The following is a 23657-nucleotide window of genomic DNA, read 5'->3' on the forward strand; positions in this document are numbered from 1 at the left end:
GATCGTGGATTTGTTTTCAGAGAATCCGGGCTTCCCATCAAAAACCGACGTGTGACCACGTTGAAACTAGTTATCAATTTTTGACGGTCGCCATCGAAGAAGAGTTATCGTACACAGCATCCCAGCGCTCTTTGATTTCATTTCGCGATTTCCCTTCCAAAAATAAGAATCGGATCACCGACCAATACTGCTCTTTTTTCACTGTTTTAAAATCCACGGAGGGGTTATATACTAGACGATAGTAAATTTCACTTCCGATAGTGGCGCCATCGAGCGGTGAAGCTAAGTACTTATCGGACCGTCATCGTACTACAAAAGCATATTTCACATAGAAAAACATAAACAATTCTAAACAATGGTAAAAGAAGTTGCAAATGAAAAGATAGAGCATTTTATCGACTCTAACTTACCTTAACATACAAACTAGAGGTTAAAACATGCAATAATGAGGGATTAATTAATACATGCAATTAAGTTATAGAGGTGAAATAAAAGCTTTACAGATTCCAATAATATATATTTAGCATGCAATAATTTGTTCACTCATATCAATAATTATTACCGTCAAGTGATCTTCGTAATCTAAAAGAATGATGTTGTTTTACAAGGACGTCATCCTGACAAGTAATATTTGTTTCTCTTCCATGTTTAATCCAAGGTTGGTCCCAAACTTTAAAATCGCAAATTGTTGAATGACCATTTGCCTGAACACCGCATTTAGAAGCTTCAATGCTGCTTTCTTTTTTGCAATCTGATAAAGCGATCTTAGCTTTGATACGATGCAGAGTACCACTGACAACCTATAAAAATATATGTTTTAAAATTAGTAATATATACAAATCAATAAAACTTCTTTTAATAAAAATATACTATTAGATTGGACTAAACAATATCTAGCTTATCAATAAAGTTATTTTGTGAATTCGACTAGAGGGGCTCAATCATCAAAGAGAATATAGACCAGCTGAAGGATAAATTCAGAAGCCGGGGACATATACAATTTATACACAATACATATGCAAATCACAATACACAAACATATAATCTACGTAAACACACATTACACAAACATCTACTACAAAAAATAAACAAATAAAACTATCAGAATTTGATATTTGAGAGTAAAAACATCACTCAAAGAATTTTTCAATCATAAGCATGCTAATGCCTACAAGATCGAGGACAAGTAAGTCAACCATCAATTTTAAAAAATATTCTCATAGAATTCTTAAATTAATCTTTTTGAAAACGATTTCCGCAGTGGAAATCGAAACGTCATACATTAGTTAGTTAAAAATGTAATTTTCATTACAACCAATTATGGCTTAATCCCATATAAATATGATATTTAACTTATGCCCCAAGAAAACAGTTGCAGATCAGTTTTCTATATATATAATATTATGTTTACATTATAATATACAATGTAAACTGCAGCAGAGTAGGACTCGATGGCCAGACATTACACCTTGGAAATGCGGAGGGGGTTAGCCCTACAGACAGAAAGCCAGATTCTTGGCTGAGGAACCTTCAAGATTGGACCGAAATACGAATAGCACGGCAAAACCTTTTCATACAGCAGAAGACCATGGAACTTGAAAAGGTAAAACAAAATTTGCCTAAACAGGGTACCCCAGACGTATACCCAATCCAACACCACCCAAGAAGACTAAATATATTGCATCGATCGATCGGCTGTCGAATAGGATTCACCCAATAAAAAGTCTAATTGAAATGCTTTCAGACTAGGCGTCGGACTGGTGTTCCTGGTGACCTTCTGTTAAGCACTTTTTTAAAAATAGGTCATAGATCAGCAAAGTTATATATATATATATATATATATATATATATATATATATATATATATATATATATATATATATATATATATATATAGTTCGGAAGTTCGAATACGCAGATGACTGGGCAATAATAGCCAACTTACACCAAAATTTTGAACAGACCGAACAAAAACAGGTGACCTCAAAATATTTGGCAGTTATTTGGCTTCGCCCTTAGCATTAGACAGAACGTTGATGTTCAAAAAACATCTAACAAAACTTTCTGCTAAAATTGGAACTATGCGGCTGAACTTTATTTGTTTTACTTGTGGAGCTTCAGATGAGACTGCGAATATCTGCACTAGGTCTGGCTTTTTCAGCAGCTGAGTATGTTGCTCATGTTTGGTCAAACATCGTTTACACTTAAAACATTGAAGTATAATTAAACGACACCATGTGGATTATCATCGGCACCATCAGCTCTCCCCCTACTTACTGGCCACAAGTCCTAAGCCATATCCCTCACCAGATCTTCGAAGACAACAAAAATCTTAAGAGGGAATATGAAAAAATCTCCACATCTCCACAAACGCAGAACCTACGATGTATCACACAGAAACCATCTGGCTTTGAGATATCAAGAAAAACATGGAAACGTCTATGTAAATAGGGTTCGTACACACCATGGTAAATGTGCGGATTTCCTAAACAGGTGCGACTGTGGTGTTGAAAAAGAGACTGTACAACCTGTAGTAGAGGAATGCCAAATGAAGGCAGTCGCGAGGATTTCCTGTTGGCTACGAAAGAAACTATTGAAAAAAGTTAAACTACTCCTCAGTGTCGAGTGACTCGACTCGAGTCACTCGACACTGAGGAGTAGGCAGATTGAGACCTCAGTGCCGAGAGACAGTTCTTGCAATATAGAACACGAATCTGGTACGTCTCGAGTGAGGGGAGTAGGCAGATTGAGACCCCGAACTCGAACCGAACCGTATCACTCTTGATAATGGCTCCAAAATGGGTGCCGAAACGTCGAGTTTTAAATTCTCAACGCGGTTCTTCCCGAGAACTCAGTAATTTTCATTTATCTGACCGCGGAAACTTATCCGAACATATATCGGTAACCCCAGAGTGCAACATTAATGTTATTTACATAAAATACTTATTTTTTATAACTTGGTTTATAATTTTTCATCTTACCCTCTTAAATAAACTCACCTGCAGAGTAGCCTCCAAAATTTCGACAACTTTAAATTTGAATTCATGGGATGACTCAGTATCCAAATGTAACAATCCATCTTTTAAGAAACGCTTCACTTCTGGATCATCTTTTGAAATAGGAGTTATGCCTCCTGGAATTTGCCTTACGTGTCTAGAGTGATCCCTATTGAAGCATTTAACTTTATGTACTGTAGACTGAGCAACGTCAACATCGTTAAGATTCATGTATACCTGACACTCTGAGTAAACATGATTCTTCTCAAATAACATATTTAACATGTAATACCGACTATCTAAATCTATTACATCGGAGTTAAGAATCTCGTAATTTTCATAGCCGAGGTGGTTTGCAGCAATTTTTGCGAGCTCCTTAACAACAGGGGAATCTTCCTGCAAAAAGCAACATTTTGAAAATTAGTTAGACAAAAAAAATAATTATATTAAATCCAATTGTGATAACTCATGCGTTACTTCCAATAAAAATATATTTGTAATAAAAGATGTAGAATTTACGCAAGACGGTCACTTTGATAAAAACCACAACTTTTTAAGTAAAAATTATAATAATTACTCACTAAGATTTACGCAAAATTCAATCTTATAACATATCTTGCAACATAATCTCTCTCCAGAATGATATACTAATTTTTGTGCTTGTCTAACAACTCGATGCCTTTTTAACGACTTGATCACAAAATACGCGTCGGTGTGCATAGTAATCTCTTCATTGGGTTCAAGTATTTTTCTCTGTAGCACACAGTCCTTTTCTTCTTATTACAGTTCCGTCTTATATTGAAGGTTGGATATCAACATGGCAATTTTCAGTTTATGGCAGCTCTAAAAAGTTGGATGAAGTTGAAGTTAAACTATTCAGAATTCGCAGCCAAGGGGCTCGTCTTCTTCTTCTATCTATTTTACCTTCAATTTCACCTTCCATAATCAACTGTAGCGGTCTGTATCTTGATCCTCCCATGACATGTCCAAAATAATCAAGTTTTCGCTTTTTAATAGTTTAAACGACTTTCCCATTTTTATCGGAAATATGGGACGCTATAGCTCAGCGTAGGACTTCAATTTACTTAACTTAGACTTAAATTTCTCTAATTTGTTGATCTCTGATTGTTTCAAAGTGTGATTCAAAACCGTAGAGCAGCGTTGTAAAAATATAGCAGCGGAGTAGCCTTATCCTTACGTCTTTAGATTTTTATTGCATAATACTTTCTTCATGTTTACAAATTTGGTTCTAACGATTTTAATACGACTTTTAATCTCTTGAATTTGTTCTGCATTATGAGTTATTTATATATGCAAGTACATGTACCTGTTGACTCTTTCTATTTAAATATTGTTGATACGTAATGTTTCGTTGTCTTGTGGATGTGAACGCCATATTTGTGACAGTTCCCATTTAAATTAAAGTCCATTTGATTACTTAGAAAACGTATTTTTCGATCTGCTGGTGTCTATCCCGAACGAGGCCTTTTTTTTTGAGATTTCCGTCTTCAAACGCCCAATAAACCAATATAGTAGTTGCTGTTGATTATACCTCCGCGCTTCAAATAGTCAATGAAAATAATTCTTTACGGATCCCAAAATACAGAGATCATAACCTTTCCGGCGATTTGCTGCGTCTTTGGGCTCTTTTGACGACTTTCTTCGGGTGCTGCCCACTCAGATGACTGCCGATTTGATTCCTGATGAAGTGATGGATCTATGTTTCATCCATTGTAAAATACCGACGCAAAAACTCCGATTTATTATCCGATATACAATTAAATCATAAAACATCGATTAAACATGTCCAAACAGCATCGAGATTTATCAACTCGTTGTTGTTGTTGCTCTGATCTGAGAAAACGCGGCACCCATTTGGAAAACAGCTTTCTCATACCCAAATATTCGTATATAATAGTGAAAACTAGTGAATATTTTGTACAAAAATTGTGTGCTATCTGACAAATATTTATTATTTTGTAAATCTTAAAAAAACGATAAAAATGTGTTTTTTTTTTGTTTGAAAATGTCAATAAAGGTCAATTACTGATTTTGTATTTTGTTAAGACAGACGATAATGGTAGCAAATTTAAACCTTGCGTAAATTTTGTGACACCCTTTATATTTGGATAGCCCAAAGAGAAACAAAGAAGGAAGATATCCACTAATACTCATAATAACACAATACAGGTTAATCAATTTTTGTGACTAAGTCAGTCATATATGTTATTATATGAGATACAAAACAAAGTTATTTATAAAAATAGGAGGTATCTTTAAGTCTCACATTATAAAATTAGTTACAAATGTACAGGGTCTTCCATAATTGCATCAAATATATGTTTTTTAACGAAACATCCTGTATTTTATTTTAAATTTAAAAATCGGTTCAGTTCCTCGTTACAAGAGTATAAAGTTGTTTTGTGTCATACAGAGTATTTAAAAAAATATAACCAAATTTCAATGAAACTGGTAATAAGTTCAACGCCCTGTGTAATCGAAAAGGGGTACAAAAAGCAACAATCTGTTGTAGTCACAAGTTTTAGATGATTGTCAAAATTCATAAAAATAATTGATTTTCCTAATACTCTTTAAATCTAATACAGGGGAAGTAAAAACAAAAATTAATTATTTGTTTAAAATGTTTAAATACACAACACCCTGTATTTTATGTCATTATCATAACCTAAAGTATATGTAGTTTAATTTAACCTCAGTATATCCTGTATCTATACTTAATAATTTTGGAGATATATTAAATTGTAGTGGAAAAAGTATGAGTTAACTTTATTATTTTTATTTACTTTATTATTTACAAATATCTTAAAGTAACACGCAAAAAATAAATATTGATATTTTCATTATAGAAGGTGTTCGAAATGAGCTCTCATAACGTCAACACAGACTCGAAGAAGGCTTTCAAATAATCTAGTTACGTTTGAAAGCATTTGTGACGTAACATTGTGCGTCTCTAATTTTGATTTTTATGTCATCAATTGATGTTGGAGGTTAACAGTACACTAGATCTTTAATATCGCCCAGAAAAAGAAGTCGTCGTTACCTACTTCTGATGATCGAGCTGACCAATGAATTGGTCCTTCTCTAACTATCCATCTGTTAGGAAATTACTCATTTAATTCACGTTGGAAGTGAGTTATGCTGAGAGGGAGATCCGTCATGTATATACCATAATTGTTGAGGGATGTTGAGTGATACGTTTTCAAGTAAAATTGATAAATTATTTACTAACATGTCAAAGTAAATCACTCCGTTTACTATTTCCTCAAAGAATAAAGAGTCTATTACATAATTATTTAAGATACCACCCTAAACATTGAATATTAAGGACCACCTAGTTTGACTCTCGTAATTATGTCGTACGGATTTGTTGTGGAGTTATAATGGAAGTTATACCGATTGACACATTCGTTTTTGTGAATCGTTGCTTCATCTCCGAATGAAACAAAATCGAAAAAATGTCTTTGCGCAATTACTTTTTGTTGTACCCATTCACAGAAAATTACCCTTCTTTCAAAAGCATTCGTTCAATTCTTGGTATCGCTGTGTAATAATAAATGATCGCCACGTTATAATTAATGAGGTTGGTGGAGTGATGAGGTAACTTTTAGGTTTAGTTCGTAACTGACGTTATATTAAAATATGTACATTTTATTTATATGATTATAATAACTAATAATTAACTTTTGTTTATAATCACACATTTTAAACGCAATACTGACCAACACTAATGATTGTGAAGCCATACCCTAATATATAATACAATGAATCTCCTTCTATTTAGGCACTGGTATTTACATGTATTAATATCCAAATACCCGTGACTTTTAGCAATATCCTGAGGTCATTGCGTTTGTTTAACTTGCTGGAAGTGTGTTTGTTTACGTGCGGGGTCAATATCGATCAACTCTTTCGATTCAGTTGCAAAATCAATCATTTTTATGAATCTTGACAATTATTTAAAAACTATCGATACAACAGTTCTTTCTGCTTTTGTACCCATTTTTAATTATACAGCGCGTTAGCCTTGTTATAATTTTCATTGAAATTTGGTTATAGCTTTTTAAATACCCTGTATAACACAAAAGAAACATATCTTTGATGCGATACACTGTTCTGGAAGACCCTGTATATTTATAACTAATTTTAAAATGGGAATCTTACAGATACCTAGTATTTTTGTAAATAACTTTTTTGGTATATTATATAATAACAAATATAACGGACTTTGTCACAAAAGTTGATCATTCCGTAGAATAAATGGATACCTTTAAATTTATTACTCTATGAGCAATTGGAATCAGTTACAAATTATGCAACAGTTAAATTATTTCGTATTTAAAACAATGTTTAATATATTTATAAAATTACCCCATGCAAATAATTCTTACAATTAACTGTTGGGTTCCGCTTAAAACATTGAAATTTATGAGAAACTTATTAGATTACACAATGTTTTCGTGAATCTTCGAAACTACCTTTTAAAAAACTAAACTCTTGTATGTGTATCTTTCTTGCATCTTCCTTCCAATATACTGTAATGGAATCTATCTCTTTCAGGCACAGTTTGAGTTTTCCCAAATTATGTCTTAAAGTTGGAGACTCATACTCGCACGATGGCGAGAAGAATTTGAATAATTTAAATGTTGTCTGGAAGTGCTTCAAAATATTAGTTACTTGATGTTAAAAAAAATGGTTGAAAACTTTTAATGAGGGATCGTTTTCAATCTAAATGGATCACACTGTAAATAAAAAAATCTGTACAATGAATTTAGACGAAAATTTATAGTATATATATTTATATATATATATATATATATATATATATATATATATATATATATATATATATATATATATATATATATATTTAAATTCGGTAATTTTTGGTTGAGCGAACATTTACTTATAGCTTTGAAGACTTTATATAAGAGTTTCATGCAAAGAAAAGACGTATTCTTCCATATCCCATGCTTTCCTATTTTAATAGTGATATTTTTATGATTAAAAACCCACATTGTGAATGTTTTTATAATGGAACCAACATGCAGTTATTTAACCTATTTTACTGAAATTTTTAAGATTCTGTGAAATAGTAACAGATTAGTTATGTAATGGTATATGAAAAAATGATATTGCTCCAGTTTATATATATATATATATATATATATATATATATATATATATATATATATATATATATATATATATATATATATATATATATATATTATAATTATATGAAGTAAAATCTTGGGGAATTATGCAATAAAAATCTCAATGTGTTTCAATTGTTGTCTCAATGTTTATTCCCTTCTTATTACCAATACCCTGAATTGTAGACTTCAGATCTTCAGTAAAGAAATATATCAAAAAGGATATGCATAAAAGCATATCTCCCTTTTATTGGAAATAACCAACACAACACTGTATTAACATTCTTGGCCGTAATCAAATGAAGTCTAACTCAAGGAACCAAATTCACACAATAATGATAGTACATACGTTATATTTTAAAGGTGTCAAACTCCTAAATTATTTTCAAAACTAATGGGTAAATTGAACATGTTGTTTTTAAAAGTTCAGTATTATACTGAACTCATGCTCAAGGCAACATGTAGTGAAAACTATTCTGACCAAACACATAGGCGCACACATACGACTTACAGCATGGTCAAATATTGGTCAAACTTCTCAGCTAGTTAAGTCTAGGATCAATCTCCATATAAGTGATTCACGATTTGATCCAGACCGTTTTGAATTAGCTAAACACGTATATTTCACAAGCCACTACATCGACTATGATAGTAGTCTTCATTGTAAAAATAAATTCAAAATGGAATTAATTAAAATGTCTAATATTTTCGTTAATCATTCTTCTATTATCACTCAGGTATTAAGAATCTGCGTGATATAATATCATCTGGTACTCAGATCAGATAAACGCTATATATCGAGTTTACATGGTTTCAACTTGACTGATAACACATAATACCAACATAGATCCAACATTCCTCAATATATTTAAATAATGTTTTTGTTGCTGGTTTATTTAACAATTTTATTAATTAAAAATGAAATGTAATTGTAACAATAAAACACTGAAAACTTTGTTTTCAAACTTCCACAAAATTTATTTTAAATTCTTATCACTACAGCTGTTTCGGCTGGTTGCCTTTCTCAAGTTGAGAAACTTGAGAAAGGCAATCAGCCGAAACAGCTGTAGTGATAAGAATTTAAAATAAATTTTGTGGAAGTTTGAAAACAAAGTTTTCAGTGTTTTATTGTTACATAAAATGAATTTCCATCAAGTAACGGTCGAATCCATCAATTAGTGTTTCGGCAATCAGCCGAAACAGCTGTAGTGATAAGAATTTAAAATAAATTTTGTGGAAGTTTGAAAACAAAGTTTTCAGTGTTTTATTGTTACATAAAATGAATTTCCATCAAGTAACGGTCGAATCCATCAATTATTTAAAAGAAATGTAATTGTTTAGCATGACACTAATGACAGTTCATCCATATAAAATTTTAATAAAACTTTTAAATGATACGTTTCATTACTCAACTTAGTGCCTATGTGTATAGCCAGAATTGTTTTCACTATCTGTTGCCTTGAGCATGCATTCAGTATAATAACAACCTTAAAAAACAACGACATGTTCAATTTTCTCATTAAATTTTGAAAATAGTTCAAGAATTTGACATCTTCAAAATAAAATCTATGGTATGCATTTGATTCCTTGGGTTACACCTTATCTAAATAGGACGAAACCGTATATTCTTTGTACAGTGTTGCATTGGTTTCCAACAAAAAGAGATTTGCTTTTTGCATATCCTTTTTGATTTATTTCTTTAGTGAAGACCTAAACTCTACAATTCTGCGTATAATACAACTAACATTTTACATGGAATAATTATGACGAATTGATATTTTTTCAGGGCTGAATTCAGCCCTGAAGAACTGAATAAACATTTACGCAAACGTTAGACCGTACAATTAGTTTTTCATTTCAAGTAAATAAAGAGAAAATAAAATTCAACATTAAAAAATGAAATTTCAAATCAGAAGCGTGGTTAAAATATATAATTAGGGGAAAGTGGGATAATCCTGCGCGGCGGCTAACTATGCGCAGAATAATATCAGTACGAAATGTCAATTGTTTACCTTTAATACTGTATTCTGCCCCAACACTGTATAATAATTTTAACCGATTTCTACTTGCGCACAATCACCCTATATAACCGTGTGCATAATAAGTTTATCTATTTTATTTCTACGCTCAGAATATATTTTTTGTAATAGTTGATTGATTTGTTGTGTTTACAAAATTATCAAGACTTTTTAGGTGCGCATAATTCAACTGCTTCTCCCTAATAAATACTCTGTGTAGATAATATATTCTAATATCATTTATATACTATATTTTGAGTACAGCTTCTGATTTGAAAATTAGAATTTTATTTCCCTATCTATGGTAGTATTTTCATAAGATATTTCGCAGATGAACCCCTTCTTTTAGCTTCTCGTTGGCGAACATGCAACATGCTATTGAAATTATGAAATTTTTTCATTTAAAAAAAGCTATACCAGTCAAATCATTCATTGAATAATCCCAGATGTTGCGCATTTAGCATCCATAGTACCGTTGTATTAAAGTTACCTCAGGCGATAAAGATCTCTTATGTCTGTTCGAATGCTTATGTTTATGCTGCTTTCTGTTCTCTTCCGAACTGGAGGAATCGGAAGAGCTGTCTGAATCGGAACTTGCATCGTTATTGTGTTTCGAGTGATGTCCGCCCTTTGTCGGAGCATGCTTACCTTTTACTTGAGGTTCTTAAAATAAATTAGGATCCGTTAATACTTGGGCGTACATATTATTTTGTACCTTATTTGAAGTGTTCTATCAATTATTCTATGTAGGTATTAAGCGAAAAGATGGAAAACTGCATTCGATAAGATTTAAACCGACGAAAAGTAATATGAAATAGAAAAACCAAAAAATCAATAAAATCAGATATTGTTCAGTGAATGACAATAAAATGGAGGATTCAACAAAAATATAGATTTCGATGGTAGATTTTATAAAAGTAGTAAAAGCATCAAAAGAATATAATGATAAATTTAAAAAAATAGGTTACTTTCTATACAGGTAATATTATAAACAATGAACCCAATTTCATCTGTATCTTCAAAAACAGTCATACTGATTTTTGCTTTAACAGCAATGGATCTTAGCTCGTTGCTTCTTTAGCGGTTTATCTGTTTGGGATATTGGCAATCACCACGGCCACTCGTACCATCCACCACAGTCTTAGGTTGTGTTCTAGGTTTTAGATCATTTTTATAAAAACTTTTATATTTTTAGTTTTATGAAAAAAAATTATTCTTTATAAAAAGTTTTGAATGATCTAAAGAATACAATTAATAAAAAATCACACTGGCATTAACTTCAATCAACTCTCATCTAATGATGCCAATGAAAATTGGCGACATATAATGTACTGTTGAACAGAGTAGGTACACTTGGCTTTCAATCAGCTGTATCCCAATTAACCTCAACCCCCTATTCAACTCTACCAGATCAGCTGTTATTTTAGAGGATATATATATATATATATATATATATATATATATATATATATATATATATATATATATATATAAGAAAAAAGAAGCACTTGTGACTCGTTTGGAACAAATATATAACTGTTTTGGATGGGTTGGAGTCAATAAAAGGGCTATTGGTTAACTATTTTTTTAATCTCGAGCTTTCAATTGTGTTTACAATTATTATCAAGAGCTAAAAAAGACAAAATATCTTACAAGGTTGAACTAAAAAGAAAAAACAATTTTTGTTAACTTACCAAATAAAAATTAGTTTAGTAAGTAAAAATTACTGCTAATACATCTTCAAAATATTTAATACAAAAGTGTTTTAATCTAATAAATGTTTCTCCGAAAATTTTTATAATTTTGAAAACATTTTTTTTAATACAAAAATAATTGAAAAATTTAATTTAATTTGTATTAAAAAAATGTTTTCAAAATTATAAAAATTTTCGGAGAAACATTTATTAGATTAAATCATTTTTGTATTAAATATTTTGAAGATGTATTAGCAGTAATTTTTACTTACTAAACTAATTTTTATTTGGTAAGTTAACAAAAATTGTTTTTTCTTTTTAGTTCAACCTTGTAAGATATTTTGTCTTTTTTAGCTCTTGATAATAATTGTAAACACAATTGAAAGCTCGAGATTAAAAAAATAGTTAACCAATAGCCCTTTTATTGACTCCAACCCATCCAAAACAGTTATATATATATATATATATATATATATATATATATATATATATATATATATATATATATATATATATATATATATATATATATATATATATATATATATATATATATATTATCGTCTATGGATGATAAGAAAGTTATGCTTTCCCGCCTCGGTCACTCCAGTAGTGTCCCATCCTGTTTTTAGTACTATTGATTTCTGAAGATACAATTTGGCTCATTCTTTATTACTTACTCTGTATAAAAAATAGATATAGCAATACTTAGATACTCTCCAATTACGATTGATAAAAACTCAACCAGAACGTCATTTGTAAATTATAACTCTATTAATATGAACGGTGTTTACTATTTTGATGGCCAGTTCTCTTCTCAAAAATCATTCTCAAAAAGTAGGTAAACCATTTCAAAGAAGCATACAAGCTGGAAAATGAATTAGAAATGTTTAGTTAATACAAATATTGAGAATCATTTCAAAACATTCAAAATCAAAGCATTCAAAGCGTTCAAAGTGCATTTGACTCAGCTGCAGCAATAGAAACTCCCGAAAATCTCACAACACTTCACTAACGAACATGAGTTCAGCGAGAAATCTTCTTCCAATAAACAAAAAAATCGAATTAATTACTATTTAACTGGGAATAAGCCACAATTAAAGGTTAAAATACGTTTATTGACGTTTCAATTTCCACTTCGGAAATCGTTCTCAAAAAGTGGAAATTGAAACGTCAATAAACGTATTTTAACCTTTAATTGTGGCTTATTCCCAGTTAAATAGTAATTAATTTAAAATGCCACAAGAAAATAGCTTCAGAACAATATTAAAAAAATCGAACATTGAAAAGAAAAACTTAAATAAATATCCAGATGACACAAAACATGTATTTAGGATCGGAGTGTATTAAATTTAGATTTTTCTTTCTATATTACCTCTACTATCATCATCACTATCTTTCTTGTGTTTCTTATGTTTGTGTTTATGATCATGATTGTGATGTTTGTCCTTTTTGTGTTTATATTTGTGATCATCGCTATCACTGTCACTATCGCTATCATTGTGATGGTGTTTCTTCTTGTGATGCTTCTTGTGTTTCTTGTGCTTCTTGTGGGCCTTACTGCAAAAAATTGTTTTTAGGAAAGATTACTTTAGATATTTGTCGATGGACGATGTGTTTTTCATAAATTCATAAAAAGAGAAATCAAAGAGAATTTCTGGAGCATAAAGGTTTAATATAAGCTGTTAATATCAATAAAGGAAAGGTAAGGGATTGGGCTTAAAATAAGATTAAACGATCCAAAAGTTAATGATACTTTTTGTTTGGTAATCAAAAAACTAGTACTTCTGGGCAGAGTGAAAGAAAATAACTAACTACTTTTGATGTTTATGCCCAATATAGCAACAATTGCAAAATTACAAATCTTAAAAGAGGTGTGCTTCACGGATTTTAGGAGAATCAAGAATTAAAGTATAAAACCTAATCAAAACAAAATTAGTTAGGAATACAACTCGGGAAGAGGGGAATCTATTTGCGATACAGTTGTTCTTTAACGAAAAAAACAGAGAACGCTAATCATTGATTCGTCCTAACGAAATAGACTAAAACAGATTCAAGGATTTTATAAAAATCAAGAGAACTATAAAGAAAAAATTAAGGAAGAGAAAAATGAAACGAGAAGAACAAGTAAAGTTTAATAAAGACATAAAGAAAGAAACTAAAACATCATATAGAGGGAATAATTTAAGAGCAGATTGTTTTTACCACCAAAACTGAAAATAATAAATTCCCTTAAAGAATCAATGAAAAAGAAAAATATGGCATAGATGAAATAGTAGAAATAACACTATTAACAGTATTGTATAAAAAAAATGACCACGATCAACCACGAAGAAGTTCTTCAAAAAATGATTAGCTACAACCAAACAAAGATTACAAAATTAGAAATACAGAAAGCAGTCTAGAAGTAAAAAAACACCATATTTAGGAAAAATGCCTAATTTAATAATTTTTGTACTCCATCTGTTATCTTTTCGTCTGGAAATATGCCCCGCCCCCACTACAGTTTTGGGACTGCTTCTCTTTCTTTTTCTGGGTGTTTTTTTTATCGTGGTGAATCACTCCTCATTCTTGTTGTGTATTGTCAAAGTTTGTTGTATGATTTGGCTTTCGTTACAATTTTAGAAGACTCATTTCCATCTGTGCATAGGTCCCTCCAAACCTGGTAAACCCATTGCTTTCTTTCAGTTTCTGACTGCCATTTAGTGACCTTCCTAATTAATCGAAAAGTCGTTTTTCTTTCTCTCTATGGTTTCCAGCCATCTCAGTCTCTCCGCTTTAATAAATCTGACTATCTTCTCCTTTCATTATGTCTCTTATATTTCATAATTCATTTTTCTTTCACTTCTCCATGTTCCGTTCTTATCGGGCCCATAATTATTTTTAGAATTTTTCTCTCAAATATTCTCAATCTTTCTTCATCTTTATCTATTAAGCACTTCGGAAATCGTTCTCAAAATACAAAACATTAATAAATAAAACAAATTTTGTTTTTTTTTGTGGATGTGGATCGCATGTGTAGTGGAATTTGCTCGTTAGGAATTTCATCTGGGCCAGATGTTTTTTTCTGTTTAATTTTTAATGATACGTACATACTCATCATATGTTGTTATCCTTATTGCATTATTTCTCATTGTCTCCTGTTGCGCATTCTTTCTCTTTAGGGCTTTCTTTGCATTTATGATATATGCAGTGTGTTTCCCATGATTTTTTCTCAATTTTAACCACTGGTCTGCCTTTTATTTGTTGAGCTTTTAGATATCCAAACATCAAAACTGAAGTGGAAATTCTGTGGACATATTATTAGACAACAAGATGAAAGTTTGAATACTATTATTACAAATTGCATATTAGCGAAGGAGAGAAATTATAAATTAAATAAGTAGATGGTCCAAAAATCAGCCGTTCGGAACAGATGAACATGGCTCGAGAGAAAGACAAATTCAAGAGCGAAAGGAAGATATGTGTCCAAAATAGACAACCAATAAAATAAAATATGTAGCAAGAGATAAAAGCAAAAACAATAAATTTGGTGAGTTGTGCGACTAGTACTAAACATGACCCAGATGTGCGAATCAGTAAAAGTTGCTGGGTATATCATTCTTGAACAGTACAAGAAAAGTGAGGGAAAAAGATAATTATAAGGGACATAAATATGAACTAAGACAAGCTTTAACCAATATAACACAAAAACCAAAGAAAACACTCCCAAACTGAACTGAAATGGAAATTAATGAAGAATGTAAATCTGGTACCTACCTATCACTATCTGATGAATCTGAGGAATCACTACTCTTTGAGGAATCACTACTATCTGAGGAGTCACTACTATCTGAAGAATCACTACTATCTGAAGAATCACTACTACTCGAGGAATCGCTATCTGCTTTATTTCTCCTAAGGACCGAATGTTCATCATCGTCAATTTCTTGTTGTTCTTGTTGATCTTGGTCATTTGATGGTCGCTGTACGTCGTTGATCTCTACTACCTCAATGGCCCTCACCTTGCGAGTTTGTAAACTAACTTTAGGAATTTCATTTAAACCAGAATATACTGGGTTGATTTCATTTTTGGACTGCTGATCTTCAGAAATTTCATTTAAACCAGAATTCACTAGCTTGATTTCTTTTTTGGCCTGCTGGTCTTCAGAAATTTCATGTAAACCAGAATATACTGGGTTGATTTCATTTTTGGACTGCTGATCTTCAAAAATTTCATTTAAACCAGAATTCACTAGGTTGATTTCTTTTTTGGTCTGCTGGTCTTCAGAAATTTCATTTAAACCAGAATACACTAGGTTAATTTCATTTTTGGACTGGTGATCTTCAGAAATTTCATTTAAACCAGAATTCACTAGCTTGATTTCTTTTTTGGACTGCTGGTCTTCAGAAATTTCATTTAAACCAGAATATACTGGGTTGATTTCATTTTTGGACTGCTGATCTTCAGAAATTTCATTTAAACCAGAATTCACTAGGTTGATTTCATTTTTGGCCTGCTGGTCTTCAGAAATTTCATTTAAACCAGAATATACTAGGTGGATTTCATTTTTGGACTGCTGCTTCTAGCGAAAAAATGAAATACCAGTCTTCAGGTTAATTAAAAGAAATTACAGTTATATTCAGTTAATATTTTTTAAAATACAATTAGATTAGGCATGATTATTCCATCACAGCTAATACTTGTCCAACGAGATTTTGGTAAATTGTGTTTGTGTTGTAGTGTTAGTGTTTGTGAAATGTTGATGTGTTTTAGTATATATATAGACACTTCCAGATTATTAAAATATTAACACAAAAATTTATTTATTGGATATTATTAGAATTTATAACAAACCATCAAAACAATCCTAATTAGAGTAGGCTGTGAAGTAAAACTCTTGTAGCAGGTTGTAATTTTAGCCACTTAAAAATAGTGGAAATCGAAATAAAAAAAAAGTCAAATAAAAATTTTACTTAATATGAATTTCTACTATCAATTTTGGCTTAACCCCATATAAACACGATATTTAACTTAGACATGACACTATAAAATAGTTGCAGAACCTTCTTAAATGTCAATAATTCTATGAAAATAGCTAATCTGCCAACCAACGATACAAAAAATTTAATAACCACAGCTTACGCTAATTATAACTTTTGCCAATGATACGGTAGTACCTCTTGCCAAAAATACTACATTAATTAAATATATTTATACTGTAACCAAAATAAGGGGTCTCAGTGAAATGTGTTAATTTAGTAAAATAAATAGTTTTCATATTTTGATATACATATCACGGATTATAAGAATTGTTCTGTGGTAATTTACATTGCAGAGCGTTTGTCTATTATTAGAAAGGCCCTAGTTGCCAACACCAAAGGCACCAGGTTAACACAGCTTATACAGGGTGTCCAGAAACTCTCCTCACAAACGAAGACCGAAGATAATTTTATGACAATTTTTTAACCCAATTCACCTAGACCACAAATTAGTCCATTAATTTGTTATCTCACATTAATCTTAATTTCCTGAATTTGTACAGTTTCACCATGTATAGTTGTGAAACATATCGATTAGTAGCTTAATTACAGCTTGTTCAACTTACTGCAAAATATAGATTGTCTAATATGTATTAAGGAAATGCCTGCAATCATTTCCTCGGTTCAAATTATATTTACCATCATTCAAAAGAGAAAAATTTTTGTTCTATGCAGAGAGCAATACACTTATTTGATGAATCGTAGCATTTTAGTGAGATTATAAATATAGTTTCGGTACTAGTTTGAGACGCAGTTTATTATAAATTTTTACCTCAAAAACAACTATAGCGTAAGAATTCAGTAACTGCCAATAAAACTATATTTTACTCTTACACTTTTTGGCAACTGGCAACCTATTATCAATGTAATCTCCAAATTTTAAATTTCTATTAAAGATCTTAGATCTCTTCAATTTGAAATAACGCTAGGTCAAAGATATGTTTGTCAAAGTTACGAGATGAGCTTATGTAAGTAATAAGATAATCGTATATGCCTTTCTAGGTTAAAAAATTGGTAAAAAAAGTGGTTAATCTGTGAAATTATTTCAAAATATGAAGATTAATTTTTCGGTTCGCGCAATTTTTGGAGAAATTTTTGTCTGACAGGTCTATTAGTAGTTTTGACAATAGTGTTATTATTATTTAGATAATTAAAATAATTATAGACTAGTTTTATTAGAAAAACAAAATATGAAGTGCTACGTTTGTGTTTATGTGTGGTGTCATACGTGGGGATTCTTAATAACAATTACCAATCTGGACAAATGTTTGACTAATGATGGGAGTCTTCATAAAATAAAAGAGTCCCAATATAAATGGTATTAATATTAACTTTACAAAAAGTTGATGCATCAATGTACATATCGTTATTAACTTTACAACTTACGTTAAAAATATTTGTTATTAAAGTTGACATTTTAGTTTTAAGGCAATATAAAGTCAACTGAAATAATGGCTAGGGAAATTGTTTTATAATATATAAAAAATAACCAATTTTGTTGTTAGCTGCAAATAAAAAATACTTTAGCAATTCTTCGTTATTCAAATACGACTAACCTGTATTAAATTTTCCGTATTAGACCTAGTATCCGGAATAATTTGTGACTCCAAGTCAGACAAAAAGTCAGGTTCTAGTTGTCTAACAACCGATTCCTGTGGCGGATTTATTGGCTCTTGAAGATTAAATTCTTGTGATTTTGTACAGTTATTACTAATAATTTTCGAGATTCCCATCCATCGTTGTTCCAAATATTCTATTTCACAAATACGACTAAGGACTGGATCTTTGTTTTCACTAGCGCAAACAGATCGAACGACTTCTGCCAAAAGTGTATATTTTATACCTGCAACTACCTAAAAAGTGAAAATTTGTCACAAATCATTGTTTCGAAAAATCTACAAAATTATATTCCCAAAGTTGAAAGATACATAAATTATTAGACACAATAAACAAAACTTGGATGTAAGAGCACTAACATCAGCAAAAATAGGAAGCGATCATAAATTGGTATTATGCAAAATCCGAATGAAAACACATACAGTGTAGGTAAAAGTTTAAGGTCGGTATGGTAAAATTTAACAGGATATCTAACACAGATATAAAATCATATTTTCAGCCAATACGACAAAGATAACAATCATATTTCCCCTTGGTCTCCCCTCCATATTTGACGCCTATTGCCCATTGGTGAAACGATTAGTTCCGATCAGAGATATTTTACATATCTCTGGTTCCGATCCTTATATAAGAAACTAGAGGTGGGTCGTTGACATTTTAAATATACAAATAGTAGTTACATTTACATTACACATTATTAAATCGAGAATCGTCTAAATTGACATTTAAAAACTTTAAATGTCATTTAAAAAGTTTTTCCACTTTTCTTGTTAGCCGTGTTCTTCTTTTATTTAAAATTAAACCAGATTTTGAACATGTGTTCACAAGGAACAGATTTTGTTACAATACTACAATATTTTATGAATATAGTGGTTAAGTTAGGATACACATGGCGATGGTTTTTCCACCACTGTAATGGACAGTTCCAATCTCCGTTCGAATTTTTTTGTGGGTATATATCATCAGATAAAAACATGTCGACTTCTTTTATATCTCTCGATACAGGTGTATGTTTAGATGAGTCATGTCCAATTCATCAAAAATACACCATAGATTTAAGTCATCTTTATCAGTTTCTTTTTCTTGTACTGGTTGATTTTCAATAGTACAATCTTCTTTTTCTTTTTTTTTATAGAAGTAACCAGCTTCTTAACTCTTTCTTTTGTTTTTTTACCTTCATTTTTATCAGAAAATCTCTGCATTTTAAATCATTATTTGTCATTTTTGAATCTACGGTTCCTTACTGGTAAGCCAACTAGTTTATAGTTGATTCAAAAAAACTACGTTTTGTGTAGACGTAAAGAGAGGAGCAACGAACACTTGACGTCGACGAGGACGATTAGTTGATCTGAGAGATTACTACAAAACTAAAAATAACTCTTTCGGGACAGTGGACAGTCGGGCTATCGGTTAACGTTGAAAATAAAATAACTAGGTATTCGGATTAATTAATGAGTTTCGATTTACGATTGATCTGCATTTTCGAAGGTGATGGATACTTCCATTAATAAAAATATTAGTTTAGAGTAAAAGAAACAAATAGATATGGATTTACTAAACCTATGCAAAGACTCGTTTCATCCGTTTTCCATAGTTGAAGAACGAGCTTTTAAAAAGTTTGCAGGGTGGATTCCTGGATATAAACCACCAACAAGAAAAACTTTGTCAGGTTCATTACTTTAAGAATCTTATATCAAAACTGAGCAAATTATTAGATCACAAGTTGTTAAAGAAGTAGAAAATATCTGTATTATTACTGACATCTGGACATCTGGAGTAACTGAGAGTTACATCGCATTAACAGGACAATATTTAACAGAAAATTTAGCATTTAAAACGGTTTTATTAGGCTGCTGTCATTATTCAGAATTCAGAAAACATCGCTTTTGAAATTAGTAAAATTATTAATCAGTGGGGTCTAGAACGAAAAGTATATTTTGCAGTAACTGATAATGCCTCAAATATGGTCAAAGCTATTAAATATGTTTTGGAATGAAAACATTTAAATTGTTTTGCTCATACGTTAAATTTATTGGTGGAGGACGCACTTAAACGATGTCGTGTACAAATAGATAAAATAAAAAGTCTTTTTTGACAATTCGGCAAAAAACACATTTCAAAAAAAGTACCTTATGTTCAGAAAGGCTTTTAAATATCAATTACAACATAACAAAGTTTCCAAACGGCCAATCCAAGACGTGGAAACTAGGTAGAACTTTACCTATTACATGTTAAAAAGAATGACCGAGTTAGAAGAGGCAATCCGTTCCACATTGGTATTAGTTAATACAGACTTAGACCAAATCTAAATAATGAAGACTGGATTATTTGTTCTCAACTTTCCCAAATTTTACGGCCTTTTAAAGAAACAACAAGTACAATGAGTGGCCAAAAATACTTGAAGGGTAGTTCAGTGATTGTTATGGTACGCTGCCTGCAAGAATCTTGCAATAAAATTTTAGCAAACGATAACCTTACATTCATAGTATCCGACGTAGTACAATTACTAATATCGGGTTTAGCAAAAATATTTAGAGGGATAGAACAGAAAGGCACATTGTCATTATATACATTTATGGATTCACGATTTAAAGTGCAGGGATTTTCTGATAAAAATGAAGCTAAAAAACAAAAGAAAGAGTTAAGAAGCTGGTTACTTCTATAATTAAAGAACAAGAAGATTGTACTAATGAAAATCAACTAGTACAAGAAAAAGAAACCGATAAAGATGACGTAAGTATTTTTGATCAATTAATTGTACATGACTCATCTAAACGTACACCTGTATCGAGAGTCCATTACAATGGTGGAAAAACCATCACCATGTATATTCTAACTTAACCACTATATTCATAAAATATTGTAAAAAATGTTCAAAATTTGATTTAATTTTAAATAAAAGAAGAACACGGTTAACAAGAAGTAAAGTAGAAAAACTTATGTTTTTAAATGTCAATTTAGACGATTCGCTATTTAATAATAACGTGTAATGTAAATGTACGATTTACTATTTGTACTGTTTAGTTTATTTTTCAAGTTATAATAAATATATCCTTCATTAGTTTCTTTCACTGCAATAAATATACACATAAACGATAATATCCATTATGTTTGTTTATTTGAAACTACTGGTACCAATCAACTAGTTACTTGTTTACGAAAAACGATTCAGTTTCGTTAACGAAATACATGTCAACCAAAAAACAAGAGTCATACCATAATTGCAAGACAATATGAAACGAAACACATGCACTTGTAAGAAAAATAAAAAATGATCACTGGAAACGCTTTTCGAAAGAAATGATTTTTACGGACTGCAAAAGGAAATATGGCGCTTCATAAGAGGTCAAAGAACGGTGGTAAATGAACTAAAATACAAAAGGATACGCGGATTGACTACCTAAACAAGCTATATGCAGAGGGAGAACAAACAACATTAGAACCGGAAACACCAGAAATTACCACAAATGAAGAATATAAATCCACAGGAAGTTCGGAAAATACTTGAAAACCCGAAAAACAAAAAGGCAGCAGGTAAAGACATACCAAACGGGTTACTGAAATATTGTGGAGCAGCAATGACAGAACAATATTAACAACATTAATTAACAAAATTATAAAACACAATAAAATACCGGAAGAATGGAGAACGAGCGAACTACTATTCTACTATTCAAAAAAGGAGATAAAAAACAGCCAGAAAACTACAGAGAAACTTGTTAAATACTACACTAAAACTTACAACTAAAATTTTACAAGTGCTAATAAATCAGAGAATAATTTTAGCAGATGAACAACAAGGTTTTCGTAGTGGAAGATCGTGTACAGATGCAATATTCGTTATAAAGCAAATTACTGAGAAGTCACTAGAGTATAATAGACCAGCATTTCTGTGTCTGATTGACCTAAACATTTGACAGAGTAAGATTCAAAGATGTAATCTATCTTCTGTATAATAGAGAAGTTCTGCTAAATATTATAAAAATTATCGATACCCGTTAACAAAGGAAGATGATACAGAATGGGAAACAAAGACTGGTCCACAGATTTAACATAAAAGCAAAAGAATTTAATATGACTATCTCATCTCAGAAAACTAAAACAATAGTAGTCAGCAAAGAACCAACCAGATGTAAAATAGATTTTGATGGCATCAGTATTGAACAAGTAATGGAAATAAAAGACAAGAATTTATAAAGCCAATGTAAGACCAATAATGATATACACCTTAGAAACACGACCCGACACAGCCACAACGCAAAGGCTACTGGAAACGGCAGAGATGAGAGTACTGAGAAAAATTACAGGAAATACGCTGAGAGATCGAAAGAGAAGTGAAGACATTAGAAGAAAATGTAACGTACAGTGTATAAATGAATGGACACAAAACAGAAAAAAAGAATGGAATAACCACATAAGCAGAATGGAGGAGACCCGTGTCGTCACAATAGCAAGAGATAAGTCACCAATCGGAAGAAGAAGTATCGGGCGACCGCGCAAAAGATGTAGTGACAACCTTTCATAGAAGTATTAATCCAGAATTGCTTATAAAGAGGAAGAAGAAGAAGAAGAATAAACAAAACTAAATAATGGATAAACTGTCTCTGTGTAGAATTTTTTGTAACCTCTTAGTAAAAATTTAATCGAATTTTGACAATGTGAATAGAATTTTTAACATCCTAAATTTTGAATACTGCTAGGCCCATATCATTAATATTGTTCTGAAGCTATTTTCTTGCGACATCTTAATGCAATTTACTATTTTTATTGGCAATAAGCCACAATTTTCCTTTAAAATAAGCTTTTTTTTAGGTTTGACAGCAAAATGCCGACGTATTTTGAGAACCAATTTGCATGAAAACCGGACTATTGATGATTGGCAAAAAAGTTAATACAAAATCATTTTGTTCTCCAGAGAAGACGTCCAGGAGAAAAATATGAGTTGTATGATAGAAGCAATTAAACATTCCACCTCACTAACGATACGGTATGTAATGAGTGGTAAAGGACTGAGACGTTTATATGTGGTAGAAGGAACAGTATAAAAGAGTCTTATAGACAAGATTGGTTTGTCTTCCAAAATACATGAATGGTTTGGTAATCGTCGCAAGTCTGTATGCAAGATGGCGCACCTAT

General features: G+C 31.1%; 1 protein-coding gene across 2 annotated transcripts in view; it reads right to left on the reverse strand.

The window, feature by feature from the left end:
• Positions 1–23657, reverse strand: part of LOC140443951 (uncharacterized) — an 86982-nt gene that overhangs the window by 16147 nt on the left and 47178 nt on the right. For both annotated transcript variants that reach the window (XM_072535480.1, XM_072535479.1), the window contains exons 9-14: positions 18461–18757; positions 15642–16447; positions 13258–13442; positions 10679–10851; positions 3000–3392; positions 563–800 (exon numbers count right to left, since the gene is read on the reverse strand). In XM_072535480.1, coding sequence (XP_072391581.1) covers positions 563–800; positions 3000–3392; positions 10679–10851; positions 13258–13442; positions 15642–16447; positions 18461–18757 — 2092 coding nt within the window. The remainder of the gene's footprint in view (positions 1–562; positions 801–2999; positions 3393–10678; positions 10852–13257; positions 13443–15641; positions 16448–18460; positions 18758–23657) is intronic.

Source organism: Diabrotica undecimpunctata, chromosome 6 (genome assembly GCF_040954645.1).
Source record: "Diabrotica undecimpunctata isolate CICGRU chromosome 6, icDiaUnde3, whole genome shotgun sequence".
Taxonomy (NCBI): domain Eukaryota; kingdom Metazoa; phylum Arthropoda; class Insecta; order Coleoptera; family Chrysomelidae; genus Diabrotica; species Diabrotica undecimpunctata.